This window comes from Megalobrama amblycephala, linkage group LG10 (genome assembly GCF_018812025.1).
Source record: "Megalobrama amblycephala isolate DHTTF-2021 linkage group LG10, ASM1881202v1, whole genome shotgun sequence".
Classification (NCBI taxonomy): domain Eukaryota; kingdom Metazoa; phylum Chordata; class Actinopteri; order Cypriniformes; family Xenocyprididae; genus Megalobrama; species Megalobrama amblycephala.
In genome coordinates this window covers 7,797,325-7,824,032 of record NC_063053.1, presented here as the reverse complement: position 1 = coordinate 7,824,032, position 26,708 = coordinate 7,797,325, and the positions used below count along the sequence as shown (strand labels likewise).

The 26,708-nt window shown below is 36.2% G+C and overlaps 1 protein-coding gene across 2 annotated transcripts in view; it reads right to left on the bottom strand.

Moving 5' to 3' along the window:
- The window catches only part of marchf8 (membrane-associated ring finger (C3HC4) 8), a 127,986-nt gene that overhangs the window by 9,871 nt on the left and 91,407 nt on the right, over nucleotides 1-26,708 (bottom strand). The window contains exons 3-7 of one of the 2 annotated variants that reach the window (XM_048204282.1): nucleotides 24,385-24,435; nucleotides 14,321-14,400; nucleotides 13,177-14,007; nucleotides 7,853-8,033; nucleotides 1,064-1,199 (exon numbers count right to left, since the gene is read on the bottom strand). In XM_048204282.1, the coding sequence (XP_048060239.1) occupies nucleotides 1,064-1,199; nucleotides 7,853-8,033; nucleotides 13,177-14,007; nucleotides 14,321-14,400; nucleotides 24,385-24,435 (1,279 nt within the window). The remainder of the gene's footprint in view (nucleotides 1-1,063; nucleotides 1,200-7,852; nucleotides 8,034-13,176; nucleotides 14,008-14,320; nucleotides 14,401-24,384; nucleotides 24,436-26,708) is intronic. The other variant, XM_048204281.1, reaches the window with a different exon arrangement.

Below are 26,708 nucleotides of genomic sequence, written 5' to 3'. Positions count from 1 at the left end.
TTTGCATCTAAAATAATGTACACTGTATTAGAACTCCTGAAGAAATGTGTTTTTTATTATGTAGGTGTATAGTATAAAATTGTACTTGAACATACTACATCTGCCATCTTAGCTTAGTCCTTTGACCCATTACTATATGTTTTTTAATCTACGATGTACAACCAGTTTTGTTAAACAAGTACAATTTAACTACAAAGAACAAGTGTCTTGGTACATATAGCACTTAAACTTGAAAAAAGTTAACTTTTCTGTGGCCTAATGGGATATTAAAGTGTACATTATCCATGTATTGTTCACCAACCACATATTTAGTGTTTAATGTACTGTATTGCTCTTAGAATACTGCAAATATACATCAGAAGCTTTAAAAATCAGATTAGAGTTTTTCATTTGTTTGTCTGAGGGTGTTTACATGACAACAATGTACTAAAAACAGAAAAGTTTTCCATTTGCTTTTTTCACATACAGACGAGAATGTTGTCGAAACGATCCACGTTTACACATATCCGCGAAAACGATAAAAAAAATGTGTCAAATTTGTGTCTTTGTAGTTAACATGGAGACAATTACAGTATCATTTTCAAAAACTTGCACTTTGAAACCCATTTTCGGTCACCAAAATGATGTTGTCGTGTCAACAAATGGCCAAAATGCATAAAAAGTTTGCCATTTTTGACGTATAAAAGGTCCCTAATATGTATTAGACAATCAGTGAATGAACTGTGCTCTGTCTGTGAATGTGACAGTGAGACTATGAGCGCACCAGCTCACATATCTTTAAAATGAGACACTCATATTGCGTTACCTGTATCTCAAAGAAAGGATAAACCATCTGCATGTAGGTAATGAACACATCAAGATATGCATCACTGAGTACAACAAACAGCTGTCAGTCAGAGGAATGTGATCGTTCCATAAGCAATAGAACAATCCGGGGGGAACGTAAGGACAGCTGTATGGAACGGAGGGGGATGTGGCTGTTGGGAAGCAGGCAGACAGTGCTGGATGAGGAAGTGGTGAAGGTAGTGCTAAACTGGCTGGTGAAGGGGTGGTCGAGGCTAACCTTGTTTGATCTCCTCTGCCGTGCGGTCAATGAGGACGTAGAGCGACCAGACGACACATGTGATGGCGATGACGTGAAAAGTGACCGAGCACATGATCTTCCTCCTCTCGCTGGCGGTCATCTGAAGCTTCTCCCACTGCAGACACAGATATTAAAAAGACATACAAAGATAACACATTAAATCTTTAATTGTTGTTGTAAAAGAAGGACTTTGATGACTATAATCAATATAACAGTCTATATTGTTCAGAGTGCAGTACAAACAAAATCGGTGACCTGGCCTTTCTGCTCAATGAATATTTCATGTGTCTTAGAGAGAGTGATCTCTAGACTCAATTTCAGCCACTCAGTGCAGGTCTCTATGTCAAGCTATGACACAGAATCCATTTAAAATTTCCACATTCACCAGAATAACACTATATTAACAGAGAAAAATCTATTAATTTGTGTTTATTTAAACTGTAGTACACATTTAATCCAATTAAAATCACAGTTAGGGCTGCATGATAAATCATATTTTAATAGTGATCACGATTTCCGCTTTTCTCAATTAAGCAAGCATAATTGTCTGCGAAATTTGCCCGCTGGTTATTTATCCTGAGAATGTTTCATTTTGATTCGACGTTTGTGATGTCAAGTATTGTTAACAAGACTCCACGTTTACTTGCGGTTGCCAGATGTTAAGAGTTTAAATCCCTCAAACAGAGCTTTTCTCTTAAATGGATACATTTTCTGTCCAGCGTTTAATTTATCTTCCCAACTTGGCAACCATGTACACGCACTCTCTCTGCTTGGAGAAAAAAGCGTTGATAATCTGAAAACACCGGCAAATGTGGGTTGGATATACAACATTATATATAATACATCAGGAAACTAGATAAGGTCAAATAAACCATGCGAGTTGACATTCTCTTGATTTGTGCTTATGTGGAAGTGCAATAATTCTGCTGAAATGTAAAAATAGAACTACAAGTTAAACCAGTTTAAGTTCATCCCCAATTTATACACAGATATAAATTACACGGTTAAATGCCTGTTTAAAGGCATAGTTCACCCAAAAATGAAAATTCAGTCATCATTTATTCACCCTCATGTTGTTTCAAATCTGACTTTCTTTCTCCTGTATTTTGAAGAATGTTGGTAACCACTGATTTCCATTTTAATGGCATAAAATAAATAAATTAAAATCCTCAATGTATGTTCTACAAAAGAAAGAACATCATAGAAGTTTTGAAACATATTAGGGTGAATAAATGTCTATCTCTAATTAATGTGTTTGACTATTTCAGCAACACATACTGCTAACAGGTGTATAAAATCAAGCATATCATCATTCAATCTTTAGACAAACATTTTCAGCAGAATGGGAAGTACCAAATAGCTCAGTGACTGTCAATGTGACATGAAGGGGAGGACAAACTCCCTTGTAATGCCTATGGTTTTGAAATGAAACCCTCAAGCACATATGGGTGTGGTGTTTTATTGTGCACACACTTTTGGCCATGCTATAGTCAATGGCAAATTATTATATAAGCATGTCAGTTACATGGGACCCTTTTTGTCTACACATAGTCATAAAACATTTTGACGTTATAAAAAGGAGATTATTAAAAGAGCAGACAGCATGTTGACAACGGACATACCTTAGAGTCTTTCAAACCGAGAATGGCTGAAATGTTCAACTTCGTCTAGAAGTTAAACCTTAGCTATTTTAGTTTTGAATAATTTATCACATGACAACCCAATAACAGGTTCTGAAAATAAGACAAAACTGCACCTGATGCACAGACCCAGGAACAACTAAATGGGACACAAGAATCAGTGTATCATTCTTTCAATTGCTTCTTTTTCGTTTTTTAATTAAAAAAAAAACGACGACGAAAAACAAGAATTCAACTTGATTTTTAGTTTTTTGTTCAGGGGTAGAAAAATAAATAAACAGCTTGAATATTCGATTTCTACACGTGGGCGGGAATTAAACAGCCCTTTCTGCTGATTGGACAGCTGAAGATCAAACCGTGCCCTCTTCCTCAGTTCCGCACAGCAGAATAATAGTCCTCCGCTGCTGCAGTCGTATGTATTCTTAACACGTTTATTGCAAATTCATTTCATCTTTGAAATCTTTAAATTAACGTAATTGAGAAAAAAAAAAAACAAGAATGAAAAATTATAAGTAGCCATGTATAATACAAATATATAGTAGATGTAAAAAAAAAAATATATATAGCCCATATATAGTGCCATTCATTACAAACAACATTTATTTTAAACGCCAAGCCTAAACTAATTATTTGAATTGAAACTGGTCCCGATATACATGTAAATCAGCATCTTCACATGCAGAGAAAAGAGTTTGGAATAAAAGCAAGTGACAGATAATGATTGACCGGCACAGACTTTATATTGTACCACACAATAATTTTCTATATGTTTGGTTGGCTATATTTTATTTTGATAATGAACAGGCTGCGATGTCAAGTTAGCAATGCCATGCTGTGTGAGCATGCGAGGCGCTGGTGTGAGATCACTTGAAATAACTTAAGCTAATACTCTTTATAGTCCTACAGATAAGAGTAGGACATCATTCAAAATGGTAAAATATATATTCTTTATTTGTGTACATTCAAAATGACCACAAAATATCATGCCTTTGAAAGATAAAGAATACCAACAGAATGCACTGCTTTAGCGCGTTTCGATCTCCTTGAACATCTTTCTGGCACACACCACAAACATAAACCAAAACACAGCAAATACCTGACACACCTACTTTTAAAAGTCTACATTTAGATTATTTGACATTAAATGCATTATATAAGTCACTGATGATCGTACGTGTTAATGTGACAGTCCGGAAAATACGGTAGGCTAGAGCAGTTGAATTCTTGTTTTTATTTTTATTTTTTAAATGAAAAAACTAAAAAAGCAATCGTCTTATTATTCTACTTTCAATATTAAATCAAAAAACGACTGAATGAATGATACACGGATTCACAAGCAATGATTTAACCAAGTTTTGAGGATTACGGTGGACCAGAAGTACTTATTTACCAATCAACCATTGTAAAAGCCCCACATCAGTAAATTACTAATCTGAATACTTGGGGGACGTTTCTCCCTCAGTGTCTATGCTTGTTATCATTCAAATTGAATTTTAGATGAGATTTGATCTGCACCCTTTCTTCTGGAAGGATACTGACGTTGACATGCTGTGTTCATCTGTCGACATGAGTAACACCTGCCAACATATAATCACATTCATAATCTACACAACAGAACAATGTCTCAAATGTCAACTGACAGACAAACTGTGAAATGAATCCAACCAGCAGAGTGTACTGGTTAATGGTTAGTCTGCCATGTCAAACTGACCAAGTTTGCATCACAGTTCATCTGGAGTATCTTGCAGACAAGTGGGAATCTCTCTCTCTCCGAGGAGGTCTCTATGGTAACACAAACGCTGTCCTACAGATGTCCTATTTTAAGCCCCATTTGAGACACACAGCATCAGAAATTTAATTAAAAGAGGAAGAGACTGACTGACACACTGAAGTGGCTGGACTTTCATCACGTTCACGTCACTCAAAAACAATTTATTCTAACGATTAATTATAAAAACCTCCTCCAGGCTTCATGGACTAACTTGTTTTCAATCATCTCAAAGGACAGACTGTTTCTCATCTACACTGATCAACTACTGTATCTGCATAAAAAATAAAGCAGAGTGCCCTTATTTAAAAGTATTTGTAACACCTGTGGTAGAATTAATGTCACTCACAGCCTCTTATGGCTTATTACTTCATTATACATGGCCTGGAGTGGTGCTACCGTTTTTATGCAACAATGTGATAAAAGATCATTTTAATAACCAGAAAAAACACTTCTTCTATCAAGTACCTATAGTAGCCTAACTGCAGGCTATTTAGGATTAACAGACAGCAACAGCATCATTCATAGAGTGACACAGTGACTGCTGTTACCAAATTATTTTTTTTCCCATTTATTTTCTCCATTTTGCATTAATGTAACTGAATTCGTCAATAGAGTTTCAGCCTTGAGCTGAATCAGCCCCGAAATGAACATTTGAGTCAAAACAAAAAGTATATGAAAATTAAGCAAAATATAGTCTAGCCAATATAAGCAGCTGATAATATTTTCATGTTAGCCAATATTAAAGTGGACCTATTATGCAAAGTTCACTTTTGCATGGTGTTTGGACATACAGTACAGTCCAAAAGTTTGGAACCACTAAGATTTTTAATGTTTTTAAAAGAAGTTTTGTCTGCTCACCAAGGCTACATTTATTTAATTAAAAATACAGTAAAAAACAGTAATATTGTGAAATATTATTACAATTTAAAATAACTGTGTACTATTTAAATATATTTGACAAAGTAATTTATTCCTGTGATGCAAAGCTGAATTTTCAGCATCGTTACTCCAGTCTTCAGTGTCACATGATCCTTCAGAAATCATTCTAATATGCTGATTTGCTGCTCAATAAACATTTATGATTATTTTCAATGTTGAAAACAGTTGTGTACTTTTTTTTTTCAGGATTCCTTGATGAATAGAAAGTTCAAAAGAACAGCATTTATCTGAAACACAAAGCTTCTGTAGCATTATACACTACCGTTCAAAAGTTTGGGGTCAGTAAGAATTTTTATTTTTATTTTTTTGAAAAGAAATTAAAGAAATTAATATTTTTATTCCGCAAGGATGCATTAAATCAATCAAAAGTGGCAGTAAAGACATTTATAATGTTACAAAAGATTAGATTTCAGATTCTTTTTTTGAACTTTCTATTCATCAAATAATCCTGAAAAAAAATATTGTACACAAATATTTTGTACAATTGTACACATTAAATGTTTCTTGAGCAGCAGATCAGCATATTAGAATGATTTCTGAAGGATCATGTGACACTGAAGACTGGAGTAATGATGCTGAAAATTCAGCTTTGCCATCACAGGAATAAATTACTTTGTGAAATATATTCAAATAGAAAACAGTTATTTTAAATTGTAATAATATTTCACAATATTACTGTTTTTTACTGTATTTTTAATTAAATAAATGTAGCCTTGGTGAGCAGACGAAACTTCTTTTAAAAACATTAAAAATCTTAGTGGTTCCAAACTGTACTGTAAATGTGTGTTGGCAGTGTGTGTACACAACCACTCTATAATGATAAAATCCAACCACTTTTTTATTTTAATCCTCATAAATCATAAGCAGTGTCTCAGACCAATCCGTTTGCAGGTTCCTGGCAGTATGATGTCACATTAGTCACAGGCCCCACCCACGAATGTTGACAGAAAGTGCTGTTTTAACATAGAACCGCCCTGAGCGAGTTCACAGCGAGTTGTACACAGTCCGCCATTGCCGCACTGACGAGAATGTCTCCCAAGCGTTTTAGATGTTCTGTAGCTGGATGGATTAATCCACATAGCTCACTCCATTTACTCCTGCAATCTGAGCCGCTGAAGACGAGGTGGATTCATTTTGTTTTCAAAGAAAATGCTTCCTCAACTCTACCGAAATTCGTTTATGTCTGCGCAAATCATTTCACACCGGACTGCTTTGTGAACTAATGTCAATACAAAGGGACAATACAAAAACGTTGAGCTAAAAATTTGTTACTCAAGGATAGATCAGTACAAACTGTTCGTGATCCAGCTTAAGCTGTAATTACAGCCTCCAGACTGATACTGGATACGGCAGTAATAAAGGTGAGAGAACTTTATTACAGTTAATCGGAGTTGATTTACGGATATAAAGTTTACCCGTTTATTAAGCACCACCCGAAAAGGCCTAAGGTCTTTATATATTTGTTTACTGTTAGTTGTAATGAGTGTTTCTGTGTATTTCGCTGTCTATGTTGATGATAATGCAAGGGAGAGAGAGAGAGTTTATGGATAATATTTTAATGCACACTTGCACTGTGTTTTATTAAGCTCTTGCAGTGATTTTCTAGAGTGAAAACAGACGCTTCATATTTTGTTTGAAGTACTAATATAGTGGATAAAAACAAGACGACAACATAAGTTATAAACGTAATTGAACTAAACTATACCTGTTCTATCTCCATGCAGCATATACATCCGCAGTTTCTGACATTATAGTGCATCCTGACTGACTCCTGACAGAATGAGCTCTTGAAGCTACACCCTAATAGGCCAAGCGCAGCATCTGATTTGCATTTAAAGGGCCCACGCTGTGGGGTATTTTGAGCTAAAACTTCACATACACACTCTGGGGACATCAGAGACTTATTTTACATCTTGTAAAAGGGGGCATAATAGGTCCCCTTTAAAAGTCATTTTTAAAATTCCCAATGTATTATCTTTGTAACATTAGGCTCCCAACGCTTTTTTCTTTCTGGATTGTCATTGGACAGTAGAAAAGTTAAAATTTGATAAGCCCTCATCCATCCATCCATCCATCCATCCATCCATCCATCAGTGCTGGGTGTAATGCATTACTATGTCATTGTCATCCATCCATCCACCCATCCATTCACCCATCCATTCACCCATCCATCCATCCATCCATCAGTGTTGGGTGTAATGCATTACTATGTCATTGTCATTGTCATCCATCCATCCATCCATCCATCCACCCATCCATCCATCCATCCATCCATCCATCCATCCATCCATCCATCCATCCATCCGTGTTGGGTGTAATGCATTACTATGTCATTGTCATTCATCCATCCATCCGTTAACTATGGGACCTTATTGTATATTTTTGCATCTATATGTGTATACATGTATGTAACATTACCTTGCGGAGTGGCTTGAGCTTGGTCTCCATGATGAAGTCATACTTGCAGAGCTCGCAGCAGCGCGTGTCTGAGCTTTTGATCCACTGCTGCAGGCAGCCCTGATGGACAAACCGCAAACTCCCAGTGCAGTGACAGGGTGTTATCAGTGGACTCTCATCATCCCCCTCACAGTGACAAATCCTACAGTTTATTTACAGAGAGAGAGGGAGAAACACTCGGTCATCCTCCTAAAACCACTGCAAAGCAACATGAGCAACCACACACACACAACGGACTCCTATAATACTATTCATTTTATAATGCATCTGTAACTGCAACTGATTTTTAATATTTGTTAAGATTTCAAATCTTGAATAAAACGCTGACTCTGTTCTCCAAAAAAAACACTTTCAAAGTGAATGACTATGTAGTGGACACAAGGACCAAAGATAAACATATAACACTAAAACAGAAGTCAAAAACGCCATTTCTGTATTTTATTTACCATGTCAGTGCCACACTGTACACATAAATCTAAAATTTCCTTTTCCTGAAGGATTCATGGAAAGTAATTCCCTACAAAAACATCAACAGAACCTATAGAGCATAAAACCGTTAAACTTTAAATCATACCAGCGGGGAAAAAGGAAAAGCTGTTTGTTAGTGGAAGGAAGGCTGGATTTGTGGAGAGTGTCAAGAGGGAGAGCAGAATCTAAGCTGAAGGCTCAATTTTTTCTCTGTGTAATCTCATTGCTGAGAAACAAATGAGATGTATTGAGATCTGATTTGTGTTTTTTCTTCCCAATGTGCTGCTGTACTTTCCCTATCACTCGTGGGCATTTATGCATGTGAATTTAATTTCTGACGCAGCCAATGCTTAATAAGCTTAGAGGTCATCTGGGAAAGCAACACGTACAAACAACTGTGTGCCAAATGTCAACATTTATATTATGAGGATGTCAGCACCATTGTTCCTCTGATTCAAGCAGCAGTTCAAAGTGAATCACAGATGCACTTCAGATGACACCACACATGACTGGTAATCATTTCAAAATAGAGATCAACTGACTTTTTAATGCCCAATACCATACATAATACTAATATAAAGGGTAAATTCAGGTAAATAAATAAAAAAAAAAAAAAAGAAAGAAAGGAAAAAAAGAATACAAATAGATAAATGGATAGATGGAAAATAAAATAAAAAATACTTATACAATTAAAAATAAAATAAATAATAATAAATAAATGTAAAGAATAATTTGACCTGAATTAACACTATGAATTATTTTAAAAAATAAAATTAAATAAATATAACTCTGGAGAATAGATGGATGGATAAATAAATGGACTGATGGAAACTAAACTAAACTAAACTAAACTAAAATAAACTAAACTAAACTAAACTAAAATAAAATAAAAATAATTTTACCTAAATTAACACTATTAATTATTTTTAAAAATAAAATTAAATAAAACATTAAACAAAAATAAAGACTAATTTTACCTGCATTAACACTATGAAATAAAAAAATAACACTATAAAATCAAATCAAATAAAAAAATAAAAAAATAAATAAATAAAAATAATAATAAAATAAAGTACAATAAAATTTTTGAGAAAACATGGATAGATAACTGGACGGATGGAAAATAAAATAAAATAAAATAATTTATTTAAGATAGCTGCAATTGTGCAAATTAAATTAACATATTTTGAGAATATTTACTCAATGCACATTTTTCATTTTTCAGAATATTTTGTAAAGTTTTCATTGACATGGATACTGGTAGATTTGAAACAAAGGAAAACAAGGGGAACAACATTTCTGTGCTGGCAGATCTCAAAGTGCAATGTCAGTGTCATGGGTTTGACTCCCAGGAAACGTAATATGATAAAATGCGCACTTTCAAGTAAGCCACTTTAAATAAAACCATCTGCTAAATGTGCAAAATGTAGTCTACAGACATAAAAGAGTTGACTGTGATTTCATTAAACATTCCAAGCATTTCAATCAGCAGTACTTTCCAGAGGAATGAGGAAAACCTATATATAGACAACCATAAATGTAATCCTTGCCGTTTATACTTACTGACAGAACAACAACATACAATAAATGACATTATGGTCACAGCGCACGGTTTAGCCACTGTAATGGATGTAACAATCATATCCTCCCCGATACGGACCCTCTAAATGTTAACTAGCTGCAGCGGGCACAAATGAGACGGAAGATTGTTTCCGTGTCAGCATCCAGAGGAGGCTTTTCAGACAGAATGACCAGGATAATGACTATTTTCAGACATACCTGATCCAGTCAAGGCTCTACAAGATTAGCAAAGAGAAAAACGAAGCCTGTCACATCTCCATCATCTTTTACGTGGCTTTACAGTCCATATGAGCACAGTGTGTAATAATTTTCATGAGGGCTAAAGGCACATAGATTTAATGGGCTCCTTTTGTTTATGATCGCTCATATTTTTGTTGACTACAAAGACCAGACTAATTTCCCACTCTCATTTCCTATTTTAATCAGATTATATTAAGGCCATCACATAGAACTAGATTAGATTAAATTAGAATATTAAGAATCAATCCAATTACCGCATTTAAGACATTCTATCCGCTCTTTTCACAAGGTTTGGCCTATGGCTCATTGATCTGATGTTCTGGAATAGTGAAATGAAATTAGACAAACATTCACTCTATAGCACTGTATTAAAGTAAATACACTGGCAGATATGATCCTGAATTAATTATATATCCATTTTTAATCCTTTTTATGATATTTGACATGATATATGTATTTGCTTTGACATTGCTGAAATGTTCCATACAAGTGAAATCCAACTAAAAATGTAATCAAGGAACATTTTTCCACATAGTTTTCACTAAATGAACATAAGGAAAAACTGTAGGAAATATTTTCATTTATATGCACCAATATTATCAATACATTTTCAACATATTTTCACAATTTTAAAATGGCACATGACTTCAGTGAATGTTTTTAAGTGGAACCAAATTGAATTAAATTTTTCAATTGACTCATTGGGACTGATTCCCAAAATCAAACTTACCAATTAGCATACGTTTTTTGATTATCATCCAGGCCTATTGAAAATTAAAGTTCTTACATTTTAGGTAATTGTATTGGTTTCTGGGTACTTTAGGGCACCAGTTTGTAAATGGTTTTTCTAAAGAGCTGAAATACAAAATGTTTTCACGGTCATTTGAGAATGATTTCTTCAAAATATGCAGATGTGAACTGAACACAAAAAGAAGAGCAGACAGGAACATATGAATAATTCCATGAATAATATGAATAATTTCCAATACTAGATCCACCATAAATTAACATTCAGATGCAGTTAAAATATCCAAATGCACCGGTACATGTGATGTTCCTCCCACATAAAACTGTGTCCTTGCCCGTGGTCACACCTCAAGACACCTGAGCATGCTTTGTGGCAGATCTCCAAGCTTGGGTATTTCAGCACTGGTTTAAACCAATAAGTCTTGCTGGCTGATCTCTAAATGTCAGCTATTTTAAGAGCACATGTGTTTTCACAGCACCGCGTGAGAGTGGTAATACATGTGGGAAGAAACATCACCTCACCCTTAAGGAAGATGTAAACAATTGATATAACATAAGACATCCAGTGCAAGCAATAACTTTAGCTTTGACACAAGCAGATCTTCTCAAAAAGCTTGTTGGATGTAGCCACTTTCCAAACAAAGATAGGCTAGCGAAAAGATATAGATATAGCAGCGAAAAACAGTATGTGAAAAGATTAGTATGGCTGAATTCACAGTATTCATTAAACAGTAGGCGAAGAGCACCCGGAAGACTTCCTACTTCTGGCGAGATGTGCATCTGATGGACACTATCCCATCCCATGAAGCCACAGGTGAGGTGTTATAAATGGCAGTAAAGCGATGCAACTGACACTGGTAGGTCACATGACAATGACTCCATTTACACGTGCACCATTAATGCAATTATTTCTCATAATCAGAGTAAGGAAGATGTTTACATGACACGAGCAGAACTTTTCACTCCAGTTTACATGCAATTTTCATTACTCTGATTATTCACTAATAAGTATGGTTATACCATACTCAGATAGGAATACAGTATGCATGTTAATAGCTATTGTTTTAATCTACTCACATCAAATTCAAAATACATTTTTATGGACGTATTGGATATTATATTATGCCGTGATGAAAATCGCAATGCCGGGTTTGCCTACGCTGCTGTCACGTTCTTCTCACCGTCTTGATGAAGATACGGAGCAGAGACTGTGCAGCGAGTTGTGTTGACAGAGTTTAGCGATTTGGAGAAGAGAACACTTCAGAATAATGTCACGGAGTTCAACACACGCCTCTTTATTGCGAATAAAATCTACACCACCAAGTTTAATGCAATTGGTTACTACGATTATGAGCTTAATCGCATTCATTTGATCGAAGTATTAGGTTTACATGAGGTAAAGTTTAATCGCAATATTGCCAAAATACCATTTTAATCGCATTATGAGGATGCATGTAAATGCACTCAATGACAGCATGACGAATGTATTAGGTTCGGATTACTTTCATTCTACCCATATTCATACCATATTGAACATACCTTTTTAAAAGGTCAAAAAGTAATTAGTTACTCAAAAGTAGTACCTACTCAGAAAGTATGCCATTTTGGACACAGCCACATTCTTTTTCAATATAAGCCAAAGAGTTCACTTGAAAATTACTTCCTGAAATCTAAGATGTGGAAAAGAATTTGTGACTACCAACTACATGGACTTCAAAAGTAGTTTTTCTTTTTGAACTAATAGTTTGTAATTGGCAAAGCCATTTACTCCCTCACAAGTTGCACTAATCGTTTCCTGAGGTATCCGCGAGGCCCTGTAGATGAATACTGAGAAAAACATTTTGCCTGGTCTCAAATCCCAAAAAGCCAGAGAGCCACAACCAAAACTGCAATCAGATCTCAATCTCCATTCTACCTGAACTTCATCTTTCGAGAAGCTACCATAAGTATCCATAGGATCTCTCTGGGGAAATCTGCTTGGACTATCCATGACAGTGCTTTCAATATGTATCCCACACAGCAGGCCAGGCACTTCCTCTTCCACACCATGGATCTTTAACACTCACAACTCCACCCATATACCAGCCTTATTATCGATTGCCATTAGCAAAACGATCACAGCACACAGGCTCTAACAGGAAGGATAAACAGGGACTGGTAGGAAATAAATATCCAGATGAGGGCTGTAGTGGGACTACAAGGATGAATCACCCTAGAGGTGAAGCCAGGAGTGAGTAAGCCCCACCAACCTGCAGCAGTCCCCCGACAGGGAGTAGGGCGACAGCGGCCCGTTTTTCTCAGACAGCGGAGAGGAGCATTGATCCAAGTCGCTGTCCTCCTCGAGAGAGCAAAGAGGAGCCCGTAACCCCTCCATCTTCAGCTTCCACCGGGTCGAATCCTCCTCGAACACTTCGTCGTCTCCCATCTCCTCCATACAGCAAGACTCACTGGCGTCCAGCATGGCGCTGGATGACTTGGTGATGTGGAGCTTTGAAGCGTAGCTTCCCATCTCAGACGCCCGCAGACTTCCCGCGGTGGAAGAGCGGGTGAGCGGAAAGATGAGGCGCAGGAAGTTGGAGCTTCTTTGAAGGTCTGAATGGGGAGGAGCAGGGGGAGCCAGGCAGTTCTCAGGCCTTGGGTTGGAGATGTATTTGTAGTTGTTGAGGAAAGACGGAGGCTGAGAAGCAAACAGAGGGGGAGAGTTGGCTTGACCATTGAGGGCTTTGATGTGGCCATCTTGCATGAGTTGTTCTTTCTCCACTCCCAGCTCCCCGTCCGAACAAGTGCGGTCTATAAAGTGAAGACCGCTGCATAGGCTGTCCATCTTTTGTCCCACATCATTCAGAGACTTTGAGAACTTCAGATTGCCTCCTTCCGGTTTCAAGTTGACTGATGGTTTGAGTAGGGAGAGCCATTCTGTGCCAAACAAGGTTCTATTTTTGGGTTTGGTGGGCGAGTCCAGGCAGAGCGTGGTCATGGTGACACCCTGAGATGCTGAGCTTTTACCATTAGAGTTCAACAGCACTACAGTGGCCTGTAAGGGCCTCTGTGAGCCCAGGTCCTGAGCGAGGTCATTAGAACTGCATACGAGAGGAGAGGAGAGGGATGGGACAGAAAGAGAGGTGCAGAAACAGAGATGGGAAGAGAGAAAACGGACATAAAGATACATGCAACATGCATTAGAGAACATATGGAAGAAGATTACAAAAAGACAGGTGGGAGGAACCAAGAGGAAGGTTAGAAAGCAAAATGACAGAATCAAGATGGATGGCAATGTTGGCCCACTGATGTCCTGACAGTTCAGTCTCCCTCTAGATCTTTTTCTCTCTTACAGTACATGATCATACTGCAGGAGCATAAAGAGGCTTCAGGATTGAGGGAGGGCAAACCTACCTGCATATATCCTGGTTCGAGGGCGTCACTGAAGACCGGGGGAAGCTGCAGGGAGCATTCATGGAGGTCGGACTTCCTGCCTGTATGCAAAACAGAGACCATAGCAGCAAATTAGAAACATTAACTAAATTAGCACTTCTTGATGTAAATCCCAATCCTTGCAAAGGCATACAAGTTTAAATAAAATTAAGTAAAATTAACTTTTTGTTTTTGGTTCTGCATAAATGAAATGCATCACAGCCAATTTGCCATTGTCACAACACTCGACGCATCTTTTTAAATATATGAATATACAAAAGTTCACAAGTTTGGATTCAGTAAGATTTTTCTTTGAAAGAAATGAATACTTTTATTCAGCAAGGATGCATTAAATTGATCAAAAGTGACAGTACATTTATATTTATAAGCATAAGATTTCTATTTCAAATAAATGCTGTTCTAAGAATAAGAATAAGAATAAGAATAAGGATAAAAAGAAATAAGAAAAGTTTCTTGAGCACCAAATCGGCATATTAGAATTATTTCTGAAGGATCATGTGACCCTGAAGACTGGAGTAATGATGCTGAAAATTCAGCTTTGCCATCACAAGAATAAATGGCATTTTAAAATATATTAAAATAGAAAAGTTGTTTTAAATTCTAACAATATTTTATATATTAAAACAATATTAAACATCAATATTGCTGTTTTTACAGTATTTTTTATCAAATAAATGCAGCTTTGGTGGGTTTGATAGAATTATTTAATAAAACTTAAAATCTTGCCAACACTAAACTTTTGGATAGTATTTTTATGGTTAAATATATGCAAGGAAGATAAGACCAATTCAGTAAACAGATTGAAGAAAGAAGACATCCCATTGATATTAGTTCATTTTTAAATGTTGAACATTGGAGTCGATGGAAGATTTTAAAAAGAAAGTGGGGGGGGGGGGGGAGAAGTTTACATTAAAGATAAATAAAAACTTTTGACAAAAGGAATATCCTTCCCTAAAACTTCTCTCTCTCACACACACAAACAAACTAATATTACCTGGGCGTTTGAATCAAAGCAGCATGGATCGCATGCACAATGTTTGATTCCATCATTTATGTGCCAGACTAATTACCTATCGATTCTATCTGTAACGAACAGAGAATTTATAGCCCTGAGCCTGACAGGGATCAATACAGGATAGAGTGTCCGGAACTGCCCTCCACAAAAACACACACACTAACACCCAAGCTGACACACAGTGTCACAAAAATTCAAATCTTTGATGAACAATGTTCCAAGAAACTATTAGGAAATAATATTGTGTTTTCAGGCACGACAAATGTGGAAGTATGCCTGAGTGAACGCTTTACATTAGCACTTCACCATGACTTCATATGCTTCACACTCACATCCATTCACACCCTTTCCGTTTATGAAGGCTGTAACTCGGGAACTGAAGATGTGAACATTTTTAAACATTTTATGGGTACAAAATAGGGTCTAGGGTTGGGCAGTATATCGAGTTTGTATCATATATCAGCAGTGTTGGGGTTAATGCATTGCAAGTAACATTAGTTATGTAATCGGATTACTTTTTCCAAGTAACTAGTAAAGTTACGCATTATTTTTAAATTTACAAGAAAATATCTGAGTTACTTTTTCAAATAAGTAAAGCAAGTTACTTTGTTTTATAATTTATTGAATGACACCTCTCCTATCTCCATGTTGAGGGGAATAGTTAGTGAGTGCCGAGGCGGTGTATGCGCTGTGTGAAAATGATGGTTACTGTAGTTCTAGACTAAATGTGAGCAGGCATTTACTCATCTCACTTGCACAAAAACAGATTCAGTATTCCTCAAATTCCTCATTACTTTCCATAAAAAGTAACTAAGCAACACGAATAGTTATTTTTTTAAGGAGTAACGCAATATTCTGCAAGCGCGTCTCCGCAAAACTTCACAGACTTCAATGAATGAGCGCAGCTAGTGCATGCGAGCCAAACAGACGGAGCGCAATAATTCTGACTAAAATATACATTTTGCTAAAATATTTGTTGTTGGAGATTAAACGTGTCATATGTAGAACTTTAAACCTAAAAGTAAGTGTATTTTTATGATAGCAGTAACTGTAAAGTGACTATTGTAATGGGATAGGCTAATCAAATGTAGTTACTGTAATGTAATTCGGCTACTAGGCTCAAATGAGTGAATGTGTGTTTCTCTTAGCAGTTAACATTTAGTCTGTGCTTTTGTTTTTATTTATTTATTTTCATTTTTGATTTACCCTATACTGTCATTTAGCCAAAAAATACAGAGATAACATTTTTTGGCCATTTCGCCCAGTTCTAATAGGGCCTAGAAACTGCCTGCCTCAGGAGGTCAAAATAAATATTTTATTTTATATTCATTATTTATGTCATTTTTTGCAATCCCATTCCCAAATTGTAGAATGTATGTTCATAATTTTAAAGCCTAATTTAAACATTAAAATTAAATATTCCAGAGACAAGTAAATAGATTTGCAGATTAAAAATAATAATAAATATCAAAAAACAAACATCACTTTTTTTGGTGCCACATTTTTACACACACACACACACACGTACGCATGCATAGTTGTAAAATTACATTTTTTGGTATTTAAAAAAATATATTGTTATCAAGAAATAAAAAAACCTGTGCCCTTCTAATGCTTTAACAATAGTGGAAAGTGTCAAATGTGTTTATGTTGCACAGTTGTGACGACAGTGTGAGCGTGATTAACTGTGAGTCACTCCGGCTCCATGCAGCCCCAGTCAGCAAGATAAGGTGTATTTTCAAGCCTGACAGAGTGTGTGTTTCTGAAGTGATAAACACACAGCCAACAAAAACAACACAAACCCTTGACAAAACCACATACTGACTGGTGAAAATTGGAAAGAGATGAGGCACAGAGTCTTGCGAGTGTCGACACATGAGCAAAAATGCTAGTAATAGGGAAAATAGTCCGGCGGTTATGGAATTTGCCTCCAATACAATGTGCAAATTCAATCTACCTGCGAGTACATTTGTGCACATTCAAAAATGCTTGTTTGTGGAGGCCAACAGCTTGTCTTTTAGGCACACTATGGGAGTTATTCAGAGATAATGGAAAATCATTTATTCTCTATTATGAACATGGCACCGACATTTGGGGGACCAGTGAAACAAGTGCTACTGAAAGCAGAACAGAAATTTTATAAACAAGGCCCATCATGCATGTGGTTTTAGTCAGGTTGTTAACAGCGTGTATAAATGTCAATATGCAGGGGAAATTATTTGTATATAAACTGCAGCAGTTCAAAATGCATCATAATATTATGAACAATATGAACAATTATCAATACATAAATAAAACATTGAAAAAAACTGAACTTCTGATATGTTTTCCCTTCATTTTAATATGTTCCTGTGTTCAGAGATAAACTGAACAGTAAAATCAGTCTTTCATAGTCTTACGAATACCTTCACACCACTCGATTGTCTCATAGGAGATGGATCACAATCTCCACTGACTTCACTCCCATTGGTAGTCGCCCCATCAAGTTGCTGGTGATTTGCATAAAGTTGGACTCAACTTTGTCAAGTTTCTAGACATGCCTACACAGCGTAGCCAACAGTCGCTGTCACTCATGTCAGAGTTAAATTGAATGGGCAGCCAGCAATTCAAGAAATCTCTAGCTTTTCCCACATATTTTTGAGACTTGAATGTTTTTGTGGTCAGCACAGGAAAAACATCGTAAGTGCACAGATGCAGTTTAGAGAGAACATTATTGGTATATAATGTGTTCTAGCCTTCAGATGCTGTGAGCAATTTTTGGCCGAATCAAATTAGGTGAATAGTCCCAACCCAAACTGAGCCGACGTTAGTATGTTGGACTGGTTGGGATGTTCAAAACAAACAGAGCAATGTTTTGATAGCACCAACAATGCACAATGTTTACACTTTCCATAGGAATCATCCTACGAATGGCTTACTATGAATTTGTCCACAAGAATTTATTGTTCAGAGGCAAAAGTGCAAAAAGAGCAAAGTGTGCAAAACGTTTTCGGGATCAAACCTTCATCAGTTCCATCTTGATCCCGAAAACGTTTTGCACACTTTGCACTTTTCATTTTATTTGTGGCCTCTGAACAATAAATACTTGTGAGCTTTTTTGGCCCATTTTTTGTGAGTGGATCTTATTCGTTTTTTGATCTTTGAGCTATTTTTGGTACATATTACATATTGATCTACGCACCGCCACAAGTTTGTGTATTTAATTCATTTGGACTTGTTTCTGGCCCTATGCTTTTTCAGTCTCTTAATTTTTACTATAAATTTGTAAAATACTTACTGCGCATTAAGCCGAGATAGGAGAAAGTTTAATACTGTTCAAAGATTTGGGGTCAGTATGTTTTGTTTTTAAATTTTAAAGAAATTAGCAGTTTTATTCGGCAAGGATGCATTCAATTGACCAAAAATGACAGTTTAAACAATGTCATAAAAGATTTCCATTCTAAACTTACAATATACAATACAATATGTTTACAATACATGTTTTTAATGTATTTTTAATCAAATAACTGCAGCCTTGATGAGCATAAGAAACCTCTAGCAAAATCATTTACAAAATTTTACTGACCCAAAACTTTTTAACACTGGTATTTTGAAATTGAAACAACAACAACAAAAACCCCACATGAATCACCTTTAAGGCCATCTGAAAGGACAATCACCTGAAACTTTCATCACCCAAATGTCAAAGTAAATGTTTTTGACTTCAATTCTGTTATCAGAGAACAGATAGGAGAAAGAATGAACATGTAGGATGAATAACAAGAGAAGGAGACTGAGCCCATGTCTCTAAAACTGCTCAGCAAGCCTTCATAAGCCCTTCCTAACTCTTTCTCTCTCCACAAAGCTACTGTAAAGTCTGTGTGTGCCATCCGCCTCTGGAGGGCTAAATAGCTCCCAGTGACGGGTGTTATTCTGGGAGGCTGTCCTCTCTCCATGGCTCTATTCATCAGACACACAGAGCACAGTGACCTAGCAACTTGGGCCAAGATTACACGCTCTAAAACCTCTCCTCAGCCCACAACAGAAGCACAACTGTGCAAAGGGCCAGACAACTAAGGTTAATAAACAAACTAAATAGTTTTAAGCCGAACAAAAATAAACAAATCCACGAAATATTCATATTGTTAAAATGTATCTGCCAAATGTATATTGAGCACCTACTGTTTCCCATTATCTACCTACAGTACATGCCTACAAGTCATTATCTGTGTTTCGAAAAAGACACATGGTGTAAAACGGTGATTCTCAACCTTTTTGACTCCAGTGCCCCCCTTTGTCCACATTCAAAGACCCAATTACTTTTCCAGTTGTTTGAGGTTATCTTGATAAGAATAAATAAAAATATTTTTTTTATTAAACACAATTTCTACCCAATAAAATTTTTCACATCTTGGCATAAATGGAACAATGTATATTCATAAAATACATAAAAATGACCACAGAGTTATAAGATTTTTATTATATTACATCATTTTCCTTGGTTTTCTTGGAAACCAGACTTCTAAAGTAGGCTATGCCTCAAATATATTCAGGATTTTTTTTATTAAACTAAAAATAAGTTTTACTGTAGATGTTTTATTTTAATGCTTCTTTAATGCTTCTCTATCTTGAGGCCCCTTTGAAAGTTTGCTGGGTCCCCGCTAATGGGTCCCTGCCCCCGGTTGAGAACCACCGGTATCAAATGTAGTGAATCAACTTGAAGTCATTTATATAACATGGTGCCATTGCACATATTGCGAATTAGAAGATTACATTAGTAACTTGATAACATATTATGGAATCTCCGGCAATAAAGGTCAGTTCCTGGTCTGTTAATGTGTATGAGGAAATAAACTGTTACACGCTGTTCTTTAATAGCATTATTGCATAAATGATAAAAAAACCCAGTGTGATGCAGACAGTATAAGAATGTTTTATAATGAAGTGGATTTGAGAGGCTTGTGATCTTTTGGATTGTGCCTAAAAAGCAATTAGGTTGAAAAAGTTGTGTACAGAAACGGAATGATAATCAGCACTAAATACAAAAGCATTTAAATAAGCAAGGTTTTGTTTCCAGACTGTTCAACCCGAACCAATTTTCTGGAAGCATATTAACTCTGAAGCTAATTGTTTGTACATTATCATCTGCACAATTTGAGGCGTATGTCTACAGAATGATTATGGAAATGAACGCAGATGCTGCAATAAAAAAGGTCTGTCAATCACTCACATGTGACATTTGATGTGACAGGCAGAGGGGTTCACAGCAGATGTTCTCTACAAAGCAAAGACATTCTACCCTCTTTTAAAATCATACTTGAACTAAGTATATTTCATCTACACAGTCCCCCTAGACAGACAGACAGACATTCCCTCCTTAAACTCACGCCACTGGTTTAGCCAGTGTTGCTGTCAACTTCTCTGCATATTAAGATGTACAAGTATTTTTACATTGAAAAAAATAACTTTTTTAGTTTACTAAAATTGAAAATCATTTCATTTTACTCACCTACATATTGTTCCAAACCTGTTTGATTTGATGTTTTGTAAAACACAAAAGATATTTTAACATTAGTGTACAAGTAACAATGAACCTCATTGACTTTAATTATATGGACAAAAAAACAAAAAAACAAACAAACATAAAAATGTTTATGTTTCCAACCCTCTACGGACACACTGAAGCTCGAGTCGCCATTGGCTAGTATTTTTTTTTTTACATGAAATGCAAGAACATTGCAAACGAAAAAAAATTCTACATAAATATAATATATACATTTCGAACACTATTAAAGTCAAGTAAACAGCCAGTAATAAAAAAAAGGTCAAATAATGAAACAAAGGACAAATAAACAATAGAAAAGTTACCAACTAAGTAAACTGTGTTTTTCAGGATTTTCTTGCCGATTTAACAGTAGTTAGGTACTACTGTAGATTAGGTACATAAATTGAATAAAGTAATCAAATGTTACAAAAGTTATTCAGTCAAGATCATTGAGTGATTTTTTACAGTGAGTCTGTTGTTTGATAAACATTAAAAACACAGACAGCAGCAGGAATATTAGGCTGCTGTCACTTTAAGACTAATGCACAGATCCAATATACTGTTACACACGTTTACTTTCTCAACTGTTAATATTCACTTAAGACATAGCAACTATGTTTACAAGATGGGCATGTTGACAGTTTTGTGAAATTTTGAAAGAGAGCTCAATTCAGTATTCGCGTGCTGTCAGACGTGGCCTTTTCTTCGAGTTATCTTTTGCATTTTCTTGCACTTTGATGTTTAAATTGGAAAGGCCTAAAAACATGTGCAAATGACAAACAACGCATCACTGGCCCGATCGGGACAGTGACAGTTCTGTCAACGAGCCCTGATTTACTTGCATTGTAGAGGGTTGGTTTCATAGAAGAAAGTCAGTCATATGGGATTGGAACAACATGAATAATAACAAAAGGTTTTTTATATGTGGGTATCCCTTTAAGGCTGGGGAGATTAACCCAACCAGGAGGATTCTGGATAATAACACTGACATGGATCAGTTGAGTGTGTTGTTTTGTTTGATTGCTTAATGTGCGGCTGAAATGACAGAGCTGACAGGAACACCCCATGGACCCCTATTAGGACCCTTTGGGTTTCTCAGCAGTCAAAACCTTGTCATGCAGCATGAATGCGTGTCGGACACTCAACTGATAACAACTGTAATGGGACCTCTCATATTATTTATCCTGTCAGAGACAAATGAGCTCTGGAACAAATTTCCGCTAGGGATGATCACAGATCATCCTGATGCTCCATGTGCATGTAAACAGTCAATTGAACGTGCTACAGTACATAAGGCTTTAAAAGCAAATGAAGACAAACTTTTCATTCAACTCCTAATAGCACAATTATGAGAACAAACATTTGGGAATTCACTGTACAGAGTCCATCTAAACTGGAATATGGTTCACGTACACTTCAAAAGGTGGAATAAGGTAAGCTTCATGTGAACTGCGGTACTGTTTGTATTTGGTATTATGGTTTCTTCCGTATTTATAATGTGCAAAATAAAGGCAATATACTTCAAACGAAATCGAAGAACTGGTGGGACGTCATTTCAAACAAAATCAGTCCAAAACAAAGTTTTTGTTGGGAGTTTGAAACAGCTTGCCAAAGCAAACTTTCCAGAAAAGTTCGCTCAGGCTGGTAAAACACTTTCAAACTACCATCGGTCCATGTCGATTACGTAATAAGTAGCTGTGGCTCTGAGACTCTGCCTAATTTACATGGAAATCTTTGCTGGTTCATTTCTTCTGTTTAGTCCAAGTTCAGACGCAACGTGTAAAAACATGAAATCACAGGACTGTGGAGGGCAGCTTTATAGTAGAAATTTAAGATTTAATTTTAATTAGAAGACACTGACACTGTTTTTTCATGCTTAATATTGTAAAGCTGCTTGCTTTAAAGCAATATTTTGTATGAAGTAGTATATAAATACTGTAAACATGACTTGATGTGATGCCAAATTGCAGAGCTGGTGCAACATCGCTATAATCGGATGCTTTCTTAACTGATGTTTTCTCACCCCTGTCATTTTTCTTGTGCATTTATTTTGTTATTGTGAGGAAAGAGCGCAGCACATATTCATCTAAATGCCGGTCCAAGCACCGTGGGTGGCGCCGGGATGTTTGCTAACTGATAAACCGCTGAAAAATGTATTTCAAACTTCTTTTTATCCCTAAAGAAAAAAACTTTGCCGTGAGAATCGAGGCCATACGGAATCAAATGGAAACATGCATTCAAACCAAACGTTAAAACAGCCTAAAAGCACTCAAGGCTTGAGTGTGAACCCTGCTGAATGTCTTGAGCTAAACCAGTGGAGCGTTTTTCAGAACAGGTGACCCTGACATCTATTAGTTCACGTGAAGGGTTTATCTGTTAAGAGGCTCAATGTTACGCAGAAGTGCAGTAAATCTCCACTACTAGGAAGAGAACCGTGTTAGAGTGAAAACGCCTGACAGACATGATTCCAACATGAACTCTCTGGCTAACACAGTGCTCCATGTCTCTAAATAGTCAAATCAATATGTATGTGGGGTAGGGTTTATTTGAATAGGGTGAGAACAAATCAGTTTGCTTTGTTAGTCGGAATCCAACTCCAAAGCAAAAAGGAACACTTTTACATCATTAGAGCCAAAACATACAAAACTACAGGAATGCTAGCAGTTGTAGCTATGGAAATTTGATTACACTCATCGATGAATTTTACAATGTGTCCAAATGCAGTTCATTATGCAACGCAAGAATGTGAAACAAATGTGATTATTATATAATCCAAGAAATGAGACTAAAAGTGGCATTGTTTTTCATTAGAGTGGAAACACACTCTACGCAAGTATATAAGCGCCGACACTTCTAGCTACCTAATGACGCTTTCTGAAATGTGACAATGCAAGTACACACCATATTCTCAACATTGCTTCAATAGCCATTGTGGTGCATAATAGTAAACAGTCTTCTATTTCAGATTAACTACTGTCATAAGGCAAAAATTTGAGGAGAATCTTGCTGAGCAAGTGGAGTTAGTTAAACTGTCAACATGTTTATACTTGGCTACCTGAATAACAACACATCCAGTTTAATGGCACAGACATTGAAGAGTAACTATTGCTCCATTTAGTACAGAGGTTTATTCTAACAACAGCATCGCGAGAATTTACATTAAATACATACAGTGGGAATGTCCCTTTAAATATGAGATGGGAATTCAAGATTAGATAATAAAGAACAAAGCTTCCTTGACCCGAATAATAACCACAGTGTACATTTTCTTATACTTTTTTCTTGCTTCTAGGTCAGACAAAATGTCCTTCCAATCTTCTTTGCATCAGGCAAATAAATATATTTCTGTTTGAAATGCTTAGAAATCCTGACAGAACAAAGTCAGAGGAGAATGAAAAGTATTTTTAGATAGCAGGTGCAGACCCCCTAGAAAGCTAAGCCACTCGCTCTGTCTCAGTAGAAGAGGAAGGAAATGGATTTTCATACCTTTGAAATGTTGCTGGACCTGCTTGCAGAATGACCAAGCGGTTTCTCATTCTGTGGAAGAGAGAAAAAGCAGAAAAAGTTTGAGAACAATGCTTAGCATTTACAAAGTATCCTGGAAATGACTGCTAAAATGTTTTAATAACACTGTAATCTTCAGAATCTTCACAAGGAGGAAATACACCTACACAGAAAGGAAATAATATATTTTAACTATATGACATTTAACTATATCTCAGGTGGTTAATTCCACCCTTAAGCATTGAAAAGTGTTTTTTCCTGCTGTGTTATATTATTTATAGGTCAGTTGTGACTGTAATGTAAGAAGGTTGCTATATTACAACAACTGATTCTACACTGAGACACTGATTTGTTCAACTGCGATATAACGAATGAATAGTGAATATTAAAGGTGCAGTAAGCAATTTCTGAGAAACACTGTTGACATTGGAAATCACCCCAAACAAACCATTGCTCCACCCCCAAAAAATGCATGAAGTGCAAGGGTGGATGTCTCTATCATAGCTAAAGCAAAGGAAAATAAGGCTTCCTGAAAAATAAAGCGAAGATGATGAACAAATAACAAAAAATGAACAGACAGTACACAAGGGTATATATATATGAGCAAGAGTTGCCAGCAGCACACCAGCTCCAGACAAACAATGACACTCAAAACTGTCCTGTTCATATAGCTAACATTACAACAACAGCATCTCTTGGTTTTGTGAAACAGCAAAACCAATGTTACTCACAAATGGACCAAAAACAACACAACCTCAGCATCCGTTTTCAGGCCTTCGGTCTCTCCAGCACTGGAAAGCTGTTCTAATATTAACACAGGTCCTAAAGTTCTTGCCTGATCAAAACCCGTCTTTTTTCAGTGATATTCTTCTGACCTGTTCTCTTTTGTAATGTCTCTCAGCCATTTCTCTTTCTACAGTCTATCTTAAAATCACCCACTTGAGTGTTCACGCCCCCTACTGCTGGCTACAAGTGTGTCGTGGTGCTCGGTCTGATCCACTTTCAACAGTATTTCTCAGAATTCACTTACTGCACCTTTAAGCAAATGAAAGTGGGCAATCAAAGGCTTGTAATAGTGATAGACTGATGAAATGGCTGATATTTTACCATTTCACTGAATTGTATTGACTTCAGCAACAACAACAACAACAACAACAAAAAACATCAGTTGGGTTATAGTTTGAAGAAGGCATCTGTATTTCTGCCCACATTCCTTCTTCAGTGGCTAAATTGTGATTAGACTCAAATAACTACAACAGAAAAACACTGAGCAAACACACCCTTTCCTAATTTATAACACTTAATGACGACTATTTGTGTACAGATTGTCATTGTTTTCTGGCTTTGGCATATTTACTCTTTTCTTGTTTCAAGATGTGAGTTAAAAATAGACTAAGCTCTAGACTGTAAGACTCTGTCTAGAAAAAAAGGGCTCATTGAAACAGACAGGCCGAATGAATGAATGCAGACAGAAAATCACTTACAAGAATTAATATCATATTAACATTTTTGATAGAACATCATGTTCTAATCCAATTTCCTATAGCACTTTGATGAATATAGTCAAATTAACAGGATCTATAATTTGAAAAAATCTATTCTATTTTCTATTTCAAATAAATGTTCTTATGTCACTTTTTTAATCAATTTAATGCATCTTTGCTGAATAAAAGTATTAATTTCCCTCTTTAAAAAATACTGACCATAAGCTTTTGAACGTTGTGTATATATGCTTTCTTTTTCTTTTTCCAGATGCAGTTATGATCATTTAAAAATGTTAATTCTCTTCGAAAGCATGGCACAAAGCCAAAATAAAAAGTCTTAAAATTAATAGAAGATGGTCTTTCTTCACGCAAAACATAATGATCCAGACATGTTCTTGAGAGGCTTCATTAGAGTCAACCAAACAAAATCTGTTTTTAGTCTTGCATCATTTATAAAGCAAAAAAAAACAACAACAACAACAAAAAAACCCTTCAAAACCTCAAAACAAGCAGCAGCATTACATTTAGAGCAAAAGAAAACTAGCACATGCTCGTTTAGCATTTCCAGTCCTGTGCGAATTATGAGGCAGAAATGGTGCTAATATCAGTGCTTGGCAGAGAAAAGCTCTGCAACAAAGAGCCCCTTGGCAAAATGTGCCATGATTAGCGAGTGGGTGCGTGTGTGAGAGCTCATTGTTTTTCCTCTGAACTCAACTGTAATGGTGAGGACCCAATATGTGTGAGAGCATGTGCAGCAACAGAAGGACATGCTCTTTATCTTTAATCATTCCTGTGTTTTTTACTCATGTCTCCAGCCCTGCG